The sequence below is a fragment of the Mustela putorius genome, unplaced genomic scaffold (assembly GCF_011764305.1).
Source record: "Mustela putorius furo isolate JIRA1106 unplaced genomic scaffold, ASM1176430v1.1 tig00003853_pilon_pilon_pilon, whole genome shotgun sequence".
NCBI lineage: Eukaryota > Metazoa > Chordata > Mammalia > Carnivora > Mustelidae > Mustela > Mustela putorius.
Window position 1 is genome coordinate 32,694,434 of NW_025422005.1, and position 12,368 is coordinate 32,706,801.

The 12,368-nt window shown below is 39.1% G+C and overlaps 1 protein-coding gene across 3 annotated transcripts in view; it reads left to right on the forward strand.

Annotated features, from left to right (window-relative positions):
- CCDC30 (coiled-coil domain containing 30) overlaps nt 1–12,368 on the forward strand; it is a 115,892-nt gene that overhangs the window by 61,400 nt on the left and 42,124 nt on the right. Inside the window, exon 6 of one of the 3 annotated variants that reach the window (XM_045064334.1) lies at nt 8,463–8,706. The exons of the other annotated variants lie outside the window; for them this stretch is intronic. Coding sequence (XP_044920269.1) covers nt 8,463–8,706 — 244 coding nt within the window. The remainder of the gene's footprint in view (nt 1–8,462; nt 8,707–12,368) is intronic. 3 annotated transcript variants of the gene reach the window in all.

Genomic DNA, 12,368 nt, shown 5'->3' on the forward strand with positions numbered 1-12,368 from the left:
AGTTTCTGGTTTGAAGGTGTCATCCATTGAGTTAGGGAACATAGTTTTGAGGGAGGAGTGAAAGGAGTACAGCTTTTGATATGTTGACTTTGAAGTGTCTTTAGAACAGCCATGCCAAGTGTGAAGCCTGGGCTGGAGGTCAATTTGAAAATCATCAATAAGTAGATGGTAGCAGAAATCCTGTGATGGATGAGATGGTCCTGTAAGTCTCTTGATGAAAGTACCCAAAGGTAGAAATGTAAGGGAAGCCTCTTTATAAGAGACAAAAATAATTATCCCAAAGGTAACTTAGACGAAACAGCCAGAGAAGTAGAAGAAAAGTCAAGGCAGTGTGTGCTACAGAAGCCAGATTAAAGAGTGTTTCTAGAAGAAATAGTAAATAGTGTCATGTATTGCCAAGAAAATAAAGAACAAAAGGTGACTATTGAATTCAGGTTTAAGAATGTGGTTGAAGACTTTATTTAGTAAGAGTTGTTCCAATGAAAGCCAAAAACCAAATGGCTTCCTAGATCGCATCTTATGGGATGGTAAATGGGAGTGAACTGAGGGGTGAGGAGCTCTCTGCAGGGCTCAGAAACTGCCTTTGGAGATGAGGAAAGACTGATGAGTGGGACTGGGAGCCCTCCATCCTTTTCAGCCAGAGAAGACCTACTTTATCTGTTTCATATGTGGAAATCTGTGTAAGATTTTACTTCAAGAAAGGGGCCACAGCTAAAATGTTTGAAAACAACTGCTATTTAGCTGGTCTTCTCCTTTCACGGAAGAGGTCTCTGAGACCAAGAGAACTAAAGTGACTATTTTGGTCACAGTCTCATACTTAGCAAGTTATCATCAAGACTATGGGAGCTCCCAAGTCTCCTAACTCTGAGTCAGAGGTTAGCAGTAAATCTACTCTGGAGAGGACATAGTCACAAATATCTCAAGGGCAAGAAGGTGCTGGGACACTTGGGTTCTAGGTAGTTGCTATGAAAGTGAGCTTTATGATATTAAAAATACCATTAAGTCTTTGTATAGGTATAACATGGGTAGAAGGGATAAGAATAGAGTCCCATCTGTCTTGTTCTGGACTGTTCCCAGTGTCTAGAACAATGCCTGACACATAGTACGTGTTTTGTAGGAGTGAATGAAGTTTTCCTTCTACCCCCACTGTATACTTGCAGTTGAACCCAAATATGGACCTCCGATGTCAGCCCTAAGCTTACAGAGCCCAGCTGATCTCAGCCTGGGTTTGCTTTGTTAGGAAGCGTGGGCCAGAGGAGCTAGTAGCTTCTCTGGACCTTAATGCCTTAATGAGCTATGTATTTTTCTAGCACACTCTCATTCACTATCTCCTTGCATTCTTACTACCTTTATCAAGAATTATTTGATAAATGTTCAAGTTTATTTATGTTTCCAGTTCAACTTGACAGTGAATTTATATCCATTTTTCCTCTTCCTCTAAACTATTTCTTCTCCAGTCCAATTCATTCAGTGAAGAGCCCCCTCCATTCACACAGTTGATCAGACCAAAACCTAAGGAGTCACTGTTGATTCCTTCCCACAACTAAACTGTCACAAATCCTGTCAGTTCCACCATGAAAATAATGAATATTTAATCTGTTTATTTCTACTATATTCACTGCTACTACTCTACTCCATGACACTGGTATCACTCACTTGGACTATCACAATATCTTCTTAACTGACATACCTGCTTCCATAACTCATTACCAGTTCATTCTCTATAGAACAGCCAAAGTCATCTTTTAATAATGCAAGTTGAATGAGATTATTTCTCTCTTACAAACCTTTCAGTGTTTTCCCATTGCACTCAAAATAAAATCTAAACACTTACCATTACCTGTAAGGCCTTCCATGACTTAACGTCTGTCCATCTCCTCAATTTCATCACTGTACCATTCTCTGCCTTGTTATCATGCAGTCTTTCAGAGCCTCTAGCCCTTAAAGCACTTTCCTGCTTTAGGAATTTTGCATTGAAAAGCTGTTCCTGCCCAGAATGCCCCTCCCCCAGGTTTTCATGGGGCTAACTCCTTTGCACCTTCTCAGAGAGGTTATCAGTAAATATCACATATGGGGAAATCCTAGCTCCTGCTCTACCATGTCACCTTATTTGTGACTTATTATTTAATTATCTTGTTTACTTGTTTGTTGTTTGTCTTCATATTCCTCCTATGGGTGTGTGCTCTCTGAGAGCAAGGACCTGGCTCTCTTGATCATCATTAACTTTTTAGCACATAGAACAGTGATTGGCAGGGTGTCTGGGTGGCTCAGTCATTTGAGCATCTGACTCTTGATTTTGATTCCGGTCATGTTCTCAGGGTTGTGGGATTGAGCTCCACATCTGGCTCTCTGCTCGGTGGGGAGTCTACTTGAGATTCTTTCCCTCTGCCCCTCCCCCAGCTCACAGGCTCTCTCTCTTTTTCTCTCCAAAATAAATAAATAAGTCTTGAAAAAAAAAAAAGAACAACGCTTGACATGTAGTTGATATTCAATAAATTTTTGATGAAAAAATGAATAAATGAATCTTTTCTTTTCCTTCCTCTCTGGAAACAGAGTTCTATTGCTACCCATCCCTATTCTGTTCTATTAGGCTTGAATTCATTTTAATCACACATTATACTTGTAGGTTTCCAAAATGTTGTCCCATTTTACTTCATAAGATCCCAGCAATCTTATGAGTAAGGCAACTCAAGAGACTAAGACTCTGAGAAATTGTGCCTTGCCAAAGGTTATGTGAATAGTAGGTAGAAGATCCAGGACCAGGACTCACAGCTTCTACTGCATCACAGTCTCTTTCCTGAATCTCTCTATGTGTTCAAGACTATGTATCTACGTTACTAGAAAAAGAACAGGGTCGGGGTGCTCCCTAGGCACCTCCTACCAGCTGAAACCTGGTGACAGTTGCACACTTATAGCATGACATAAAAAATCACAGAAGGGGTGAGTTTCGGTCAGAAGTGGGCAACAGATCCTTTCAAATAAAGATTAAGAACCAGAGGGGTGGGTGGAGATGGGTGAAACAGGTGATGGGGTTTGAGGAGTGCACTCGTGATGTGATGAGCACTGGGTGTTGTATGGAAGGGCCAAATCACTCTACTGTACACTTGAAACTAATATAGTATATGTTAACTAATGGATTAAAGCAAAAAGTTTAATAAAACATAAAAGAGAGATGTTCCTGGGGCAGGGGGGAAATAGGTCTGTGTTAGAGGAGAAATTTGAGAGCCATGGTGAGTTTTCCAGGCCCTAAAGTACAGGTGTGCAGGACTGAAAGACATGTTCTCAGCAACATGTCATTTCTGGCTGGTGGTCTCCTTTTGCCCATACACCTTTTATGTTATTATCATTATCATTATCGTCATTACTACTACTACTACTACTACATAAAAGTAATATATAGTAGTATGTACTACTTTTTAAAAATCTGTTCAGTTTACCCTTTGTTTCTAAATTGCACATTTTCTCTGTGTCTTTTGAAAGAATAAAGCCTATTCTCTCTGGAGGGCATTTATTTAAAGGATAATTGTCCTCATGTATCAAGAGCACTTTAAATTCCCATATTCCACGATATTACTAATTCTCCTTAATCAACTAACGAATTCATGTGAATGCTGTTAATTTCTTCAGTCATTTAATGAAGATGTAAAATCTCATCAGCCCCAGGATTGTGCCCTAGAGAGCACTTGCTTATCATCCCTCCAAGTCAGAGAAGACTTACTGACTGCCTTGCTCTCAATATAGCTTTACAGGCACATCTCATAGACCCACCTGAGAGGAAGACCATTTAAACTTTATCTTTGAACTATAGAAACAAAATGAAGGCTAATTTTTTTCTGTGTCAACATGGCCGCTATGCAATTATAGAAGGAATTTACATTAGGTCTGGCTAAGTTTACTCTTTATAACGTTATTTACCCTTCTAAATGTAACAAATCAAGCAACCTGCATACGTATGAAGCCTACATGACCAGTTCTTATTTGCCATTTTTTTAAAAGAAAGCTTTTTATTTTTAGCTACTTGTAGATTCACATGCAAACGGTTGTAAGAAATAATGGAGAGGTCCCGTGTACCTTTTATCAGTTTCCCCCATTGGTAACATCTTATAAAATTATAGTATAAAATCATAGCCTGAATATTGACATTGCTATAGTCAAGGTACAGAACATTTCCATCACCACAGAGATCCCTCATGTTGCTCTTTTATAGACCCTCCCTCCCAACACTCCCCCTATCTCACCCACTTCTTAACTCTAGGCCCTATTCTAATTCAAATTAGTCTATTCTCCATTTCTGTAAGTTTTTCATTTCAAGAGTGTTATAGAAATATAACACAATATGTAATCTTTTGGGGCCTGCCTTTTTTTCACTCAACATAATTCTCTGGAGATTCGTCTAGATTTCTGAATCAATTGGGTCCTTTTGACTGTTGTATAGTATTCCATAGTATGGCTGTTCCACTGTTTAACTGTTCATCCATTGAAAAACATCCTGTTCATTTCTAGTTTGGAATGTTTTGAATAAAGCTTCTATAAATATTTGAATTTTTATATGAACATAATTGTTCATTTCTCTGGGATAAAAGTGCAATTTCTGGGTCACATGGTAACTATGTGTTTAGGGTTTTTTTGTTGCTTTCAAGACACTGCTAAACTGATTTCCTCCAGTGGCTGTATCATTTCTACATTCCCACTAGCAATATGGGAGTGATCCAGTTTCTCCACATCTTCTCTAGCATTTGGTATTGTCACTTGTAAATTTGTAATGTCACTTGTCATTCTCATAGGTGTATAGTGGTATCTCATTGTAGCTTTAATCAGCATTTTCCTGAAAGCTAATAATGTTGTGTATCTTTTGATGTGCTTATTTTCATCTGTCTGTCCTCTTTAGTGAAGTCTCCTTTTGTGTCTTTGCCTATTTTCTAACGGGTTTGTTTTCTCACTGTTAAGTTTTGAGAGTTCTTTATGAATTCTAATATTAGTCCTTTGTCAGGTATGTGATTTGCAAATATTTTTTGCCAGTCCATAGCTTGTTGTTCTCCCTCTTACGAGAATTTTCTCAACGTGGAGTTTTTCATTTTGATGACATATCAGTCTTTGCTTTTATGGTTCATATTTTTAGTGTTAGGTCTCAGAACTCTGCTTAACTTTAAATCTTGAAGACACTCCTTGTTTTATGTATACTTTTATAATTTAAATCCATTTTGCATTTGAGTTTTTATTTTGATTATTGTACTTTTCAGTTCTAAAATTTGCATTTTGTTCTTCCTTATATTTTCTATTTCTGTGCCAAGACTTTCTAGTTCTTTTCTGAGACTTTGCGTGGTTTCCTGTGTTTCAACTGTGTTCATAAGTGCTCATCAAAACATTTTTATGATGGCTGATTAAAAATCTTTGTCAGATAATTCTGACATGTTGGTTTTATTATCTATTTTTTACCTTTTCTCATTTTCCTGGGTGTTGGTATGAGGAGTAATTTTAGATTAAAATCTGAGTATTTGGGGTATTATGAGACTCTAGGTCTTATTTAAACCTTCAGTTTAACTGGCTTCTTCTAACTCTGGCAGGGGGAATAGGAGGGTGCTGTCTCATTACTACCCCAGGTTGGGGGTACAAGTTGAGCTTCCCCACTCTAACTCCATGGGCTCCTCATTACTGCTGGTGAGGATGAGAGGCCTCTGCTTATAGTGCTCTGGCTGTGAGAGGGAGGAGTGCCCTGTTATTGCTATCCACTGGGTCTCCATGATACCACACGGAGATGTGTAAGGGTGGTCTTGTTAGTGAAAGTCTTTACTCTCCATTAGGCCTCATCTGACACCAGCCCAGAGGAAAAGGAGCAAGGTGTCTCATCACTGCCAGGTGCAGGTGAAAGTCCAGACTCCCCGTGTCTATTGCTGCCTGGCAGGGATGAAAGTCAACACTCCCTGTTGACTTGTGACACCACCCCAACAGGGGTGCCTCATTATAGCCTGGTAAAGGTGGAAGTATAGGCTCCTGACCTTGGCTGACATGGGTGGGGGGAGCATAGATTTTTCCTGTGGTGTTTGGTTAGAGTAAAGCAGTTAAAACCCAGGAAGCCCCCAGTCATGTTACTCCTCAGGTCCTGAGTACCCTAGTTGGTCTGCCTTCTCTCTAACTTTCAGAGTCTTCTTATGCTGGTTTTATATATAATGCCCAGGTTTTTAGTTGCACTTGGCTGGAGAAACAGGGAAAAGTAGGTTTATTCCATCTTCCTGGAAGCAGAGGTTAGTTTTTCCATTTTAAAAATTATGAAGTAGGGTGCCTGGGCAGCTCAGTGGGTTGAGCCGCTGCCTTTGGCTCAGGTCATGATCTCAGGGTCCTGGGATCGAGTCCCGCATCGGGCTCTCTGCTCAGCAGGGAGCCTGCTTCCTCCTCTCTCTCTGTCTGCCTTCCTCTCTGCCTACTTGTGATCTCTTTCTCTGTCAAATAAATAAATAAATCTTTAAAAAAAAATTATGAAGTATATGTTTGCATTTTCCCCAGTCTTCCAAGTGTATTTGGCTACCGCTGGGAGTAGGAAAAGCAAAAAAGTTCATGGAAGATAGAAAAAAGTCATTGTTATTTTTATCAGAAATTTATTTTTAAAGGATTTTAGTCTTTATTTCATATTGTCTGCGGGGGGGGGGGGTGACCCTGCCTAAGATTCTCTCTCTCTCTCTCCATTTGCCCCTCCCGTTTTTTCCCTCTCACATTCTCTCTCTCTAAACAACAAAAACAAAAACAAAAAACGTGCTGAATTCAAAATAAAATATTTAATTCTTTTTTTGTCCTTGCCAAAAGAATTTAAAAAGGGAAAAAAAACTCCCTAGCCATAATTTTTCCCCTCTTCCTTTCCAGTTTTTTCTATATATACATTTCCCATGGTATTATGTATGTTTATACACATACATATACATTTATATAGTTTATTGTTCTGCCATTTTATTTTAATAAGTATTTTTCATGTTGATGAATATCTTTATACCACTTTCAATTTGATTTATCTTTAATTCTTTTAGCCATTTCTGTGTCTCCATTTAATCACTGTTTTAAATAGCATGCTTATGAGCATTATTATACATTCAGCTCTTTTCATCTTATGAATTATTCCATTGCAGTAAATTCATTGGTATTCAATTATTCAGTCAAAGCTTCTGAACATTTTTATGGCTCTTGATCTGTATTGCCAAACTGCCTTCTTGAAGAATTTGAGCACCAACTATAATTGGTGAAGCAACGCTATCTCAGCTCTGTGGTAGCTAAACAAATTTAAAATGAACAAATAAAAATAAACTCAGCATATTTGTGTCATCCACACTGCCTGACCAGTGGAGGTACATTCCCTCCCCTTGGCTTCTGTGGCTCACAGTCTCTTGGTTTTCCTCCTCCCTCTGGCTTCTCAGCCTCCTCTCCAGGTTCTCCTTCCTCTGCTTGTTCCTTACGAGTCTTCAGACATCTGTCTAGAATGGTCTTCTCACCTTCTCCCTTCTCCTTGGCTCCTGTTACCAGATCCTGAGGTTGCTGCTCACATTCTTCTGCATGTTCACCAGAGTCAACTCCGCAATCCATATCCACATTCCCCCTTATTGGTCTATCACCCACTTGCCTATTTGCCACAGACAGAAACCCAGGTGTCATCCATTATACCTTATTCTTCCTCTCCTGCCACATCAAATTCATGACAAATCTTATCAATATTGTCTTGTAAATATCTCTAGAATCCACTGCTTGTTTCCATCCCCACATCCTGTTCTAGGCATCATTGTTAATCGCATCAATCACTAACCATCTCCGGTTTCCCCACTCCGTGACATCCAGATGGTCTTTCTAAAGAACATTCTCTCTTTCACCTCTAGGCTTTTAGGCATTTTGTTCGTTAAGTCATCCTGGAGCACCAGGATTTATTTTTCTCTGTTCCCATCTATACCAGCACCTTCACCCAACATACCCACACACACATGCTAGTATGCACACACTGGTACCTTTATGTTTGCTTGGTTTGTGCCTAGTCATCCATCAGGTCTCAGATTACTTACTACGAGTGTAATCTACTCCCTTAATATCCTTATTTCTCACCAAATTGTAAGCCCTCTAGGGCAGGGATTGTGTCCTACTGTAGTCCCAGTGCCTGCCAAAGTGCCTGGAGCTCATTGAGTAATTAAAAAATCTTTATAAGCTGTGTCTGCCCAGTGCCATACTTAATGTTGAAAAAGTGAAAAGTTCCCTTAAACTGGTTGATTTGGTATAAACGAAACTCTCTGATGGGTCATCTCCCTGAATGTGAGTAAAAAAATATGACTCATTTGTTTTAAAAATTTCTGTATAAGAGTAAGAGAACTATTCTGCTACAGAATTCAAGTTGAAAGATTTGCTTGCAGTACTTGTTGATTTTTGGAGGGAGGGGTCCATATTCTGCTACTATAATGAGAATTTTGACAGTTTTCTGTTGTTATATTTGTACCAAGTCCTGAACAAGGAGAAAGTAAGCAGAAGGAAATTGCAGAGGAGTCAGTAAAGGAGGGCACTTTGCCAGGAGAGAGGCAGAAGGAGGAGGACTCACAACAGAACCAAAATATGGAGGGTGAAGGACAGCAGTTGATCTTGAAGCCTGAGGAAATCAAGAGGCTTAGAGAAGAGCTGAATCGTATAAATCAAAGCCTCCTGCAATCTCAGAGCTCAGGGGATAGTTCAGATGACAATAGTGCCAAGGTAGGTGCTGTACACACGTACTCTGATTAGGTCCATTTCCTCTGGCCAGCTGTGGATGTAAGTACCATTTTTATATCAACATTCATGAAAGTTGTTAAGCAAGATCATCACCATGTCCTGAGTGGTGATTAAACAGTCAACAGAAACACTTTGTTCTAAAGGGTTCTTAGGCTCCAGTTAGGCTCAGCAGGAAGAAATGCCGATTGGTCCTTAACATCTCCCACAGGGAGGCAGGGTAGCCATATTTTCTATTCATCAGTGCCTGGCTTAGAATTACAAAATAGCTAGTTTGGGTGGGTAAAAGACCACAGACATGGAATTGATTTGAGTTTGGCTTTTGCTACTTACTCAAGATCTGCCTGCTGGAGAAATGCCGGGAGTGACTCCCAACCATGCCTTAGCTCTTATACCTCAATTTTGCAGGTTCCCCCTAGTACAAATTAAGATTTCTGTACACATGCCTTTCTAGGAATTATTTTGAGATCCACAGAGGGAGGCCTTTGTACACATACATAGGCCAACTTCAAAAGACTGATAATACACATTTAAAAATGGCTTCAAATATACACAGGAAAAAAAGGCAGAGTAATAGTAAAGGAAGTCAAAAGTACATTTGAAAAGAAATGCAAATATAGGGTCTGAAAACAAGGCAAGTCACAGTAAAGAAGGAAAATAGATCCCTGAAAGAAGATTCACACACGTTTGAAAGAGAAGGGAGCCATTGCATTTATTGAGAAGACCAAAGGGGGTATGACATCCAATGTTCAAAAAAAGGTTAATTTTAAATCCCCCAGGCAGTCCCTTTATTGGGCAGTGAGCAGCATAGAGGCTTGGGCAGAGGATGGACACTGTGGTCACATAGATTATAAAATCTTGGTTTAAGAGCTTAAAATGATCAATTTACTCTCCAACAATGAGTTGGAGAGTATGACAATTAACACCCGGGTTCATTTATTAATTTTATTTAATGTACCCTTTCTCATTATTTGAAGAATCATCTCTCAATAAACAGGAGGGAGGTGAAAAATGATTAAATATATAAAAACTATGTGGGTCATCTGGGAGAAGAGCCACTTTGTAAAAGGACAAATGGTCCTTAAACCACATAGCCTCTAGGGTTTCACTGAATTCTTGTAGAGTTCAGTAATTTTGCTCCATAGTAATGACTTTGAATGAGTGAAAGAAGGGTAATTTGCTCTTACTCGTTTATCTGAGTATTTATGAACTTCCAGGACCTGTGTTGGGCCCCTGTGTTTTAGCAGGAAACAAGATAGATGTGGGCCTCTTGGGAAAAAATAACATATTTATATTTTGAACTTTACATGTCCCAAAGCAGTATCTCTCTCTCTCTCTCTCTCTCTCTCACACACACACACACACACACACACACACAATTTCACTTCTTTAAGCAGGCAAAGGAGAAAAGACATTTTAGACAAGTTTTGTTTGTTTCCAGGGTTCTGTACAATGATAATTTCAGAAACTTTCTCTGTGTAGAGGGTCCTTTGATGTACTGGTGGCTAGAAATTGTTCTGCCTTTTAGTTCTTGTGTATGTGAAGTTTTGGGTCTTCACCCTTCTTGTCCCATTAGTGTCTAGTGCCTACCTCCTTTTTGCTCTATTGTTTTAATCTAACATACACATTTAAGCAACTGTGGCTTGAGACCAGATGTCAAACTCTAAAGAATGCTTATAGATGGCAAATACATAGAAAAAGAACTGTGAGCTCCTCTTTTATGAGTAAGTAGGTGAGCTCTATTGCTCTTATGTATTTGTGACATCATTTGGGGGGGCTGATCACCTTTGGTGCCTTAATTTCTGCTGTTCAACAGCATTCCAGGTAAGGTTGTAAGAGCTGAATTCAAGATTTTTACTTCCACAATGTTTGTGAAACAAACTGTAATCATCATTAATTAGCTTAATTTTATAGGTTTAAAAATCTAGCTTCATGTTTTTCCATGACATCATTGAATATTTGCTCTGTTCCAGGCACTACACTAAATACCTTGTATATATTAAGCAACACAACAAGGCAGGATGGTGTTGTTGCCACTTTACAAATGAGGAAACTGAGGCTTTAGAGAGGTTAAATAATTTTCCTAAAATGACATGTTGCGGTGGAACCTGGGTCTGTCTACTCTAGAACTTGACCTGTCATTTGCCTCCCCTTGCTGAGAAAGTCAAAGAAAGCATACAGTTCTCCTGTAAAGCTAATTTCCTAAGGAAGGCTGGCAAGCCATCTTCCAAAAGCCCTCCCAAGGTGTCTGTTATTGATTATCTTGATGAATTTATTTGAGGTTTGGCCCTTAGGCTCACAGGCTCTAAAACTTGATGCATTAGTCCCCCTAGAATAGATCTGTATCTTGGGGATGAATTCATATTAAGCCAAACTTTCAAGACTATTGGCTAAAACCAAAATGTCAGTTAGTTATTATCTGTAATAACTAGTTATAAATAGCACTTGAACAGGTTTAAATGAACACATGTTTACCTATAGAGAGCTCAGAAGGAAACTCAAATTTGAAGGTTGTTTGATGAGTAGGGAGTCCAAATAAGTGGACTTGGTTTGATGCTTGACATCTTTGCAAGCCGGATAGCCTGTTCCATCCACACCCACTGAATGAGAGTATCAAAGGCTCATAGGCTTTAATTGTTTCCACAAAAGGAATGATCTTGTCATCGGGACCAGTATATGGATTTGGTTCATATTAAATTTTTATTGTGTGAAGATAATATTTGAAAATATTAAAAGCTAGATCTTAAGCCTATAAAATTAAGATAATTAATGCTGGTTCCAATTTGTTTCATTTTCATTCTTAAGGAATTATGAATTGAGGAGACATTGTGTATGGGTCATCTGGTCTTATGCCTTTAATTTGCAGATGAGTCAGCTGAGACTTGGAGAAGTAATTGGCTTAATAAATCTGTTGATTGGTCAAGAAAGGAAGCTAAGTACTTTACTTTGCAGTTCTACATGGTTCCTAGTAGCCTGAGTGAGTTTAAATGTCTCTGTAATAACCTTCTGCCAGGAAGCCGTTTACATGTGGGGAAAATAGAGACCCTTTACTTTGGCCACTTGACTGGTTGCCTGGTAGCTTCTTTACTAGTTAGTTGCCTTTCATGCAAAATAATTTGCATTTCTGCTCAGGCTAAGTGACTTGACTAGAAAACGTAGGCCAGAAGAACTTTTGTTCTGGCTTTTCTCATCTTCAAAACAGGTTAAAAATTTCTGTACATTGGTATTAAGGGGGTGCTTTTGTTGTATATGTCTGTTTGGGCGTGTTCAGTGGCCATATGGGCTGCTTGTTATCCATTGATTATTAAAAGCTGCTGTCTGATAATTAAATAAGAAGCTACATTGGTGATCAAGGACTTCCAGGTTTCAGGGAATTCTTGTTTTCAGATTGAACCAGAAGGCAGTTAAAGCTGGGTAGCACCCACAGTCCTAGGTCATGTTACTGAGTATTTATTGTATGCCAGGCATCATGCTAAGTGCTGGCATGCATTATCTTACATACCTTTTACTCCATCCAGCAGTTATCATTATTATCCCCATTTTCAGATGAAGGAAATAAAAAGCAGAGAAACTAACTTCTTCAAGATAGATTCAGGACTGGGACGCCTGGGTGGCTCAGTTGGTTGGACGACTGCCTTCAGCTCAGG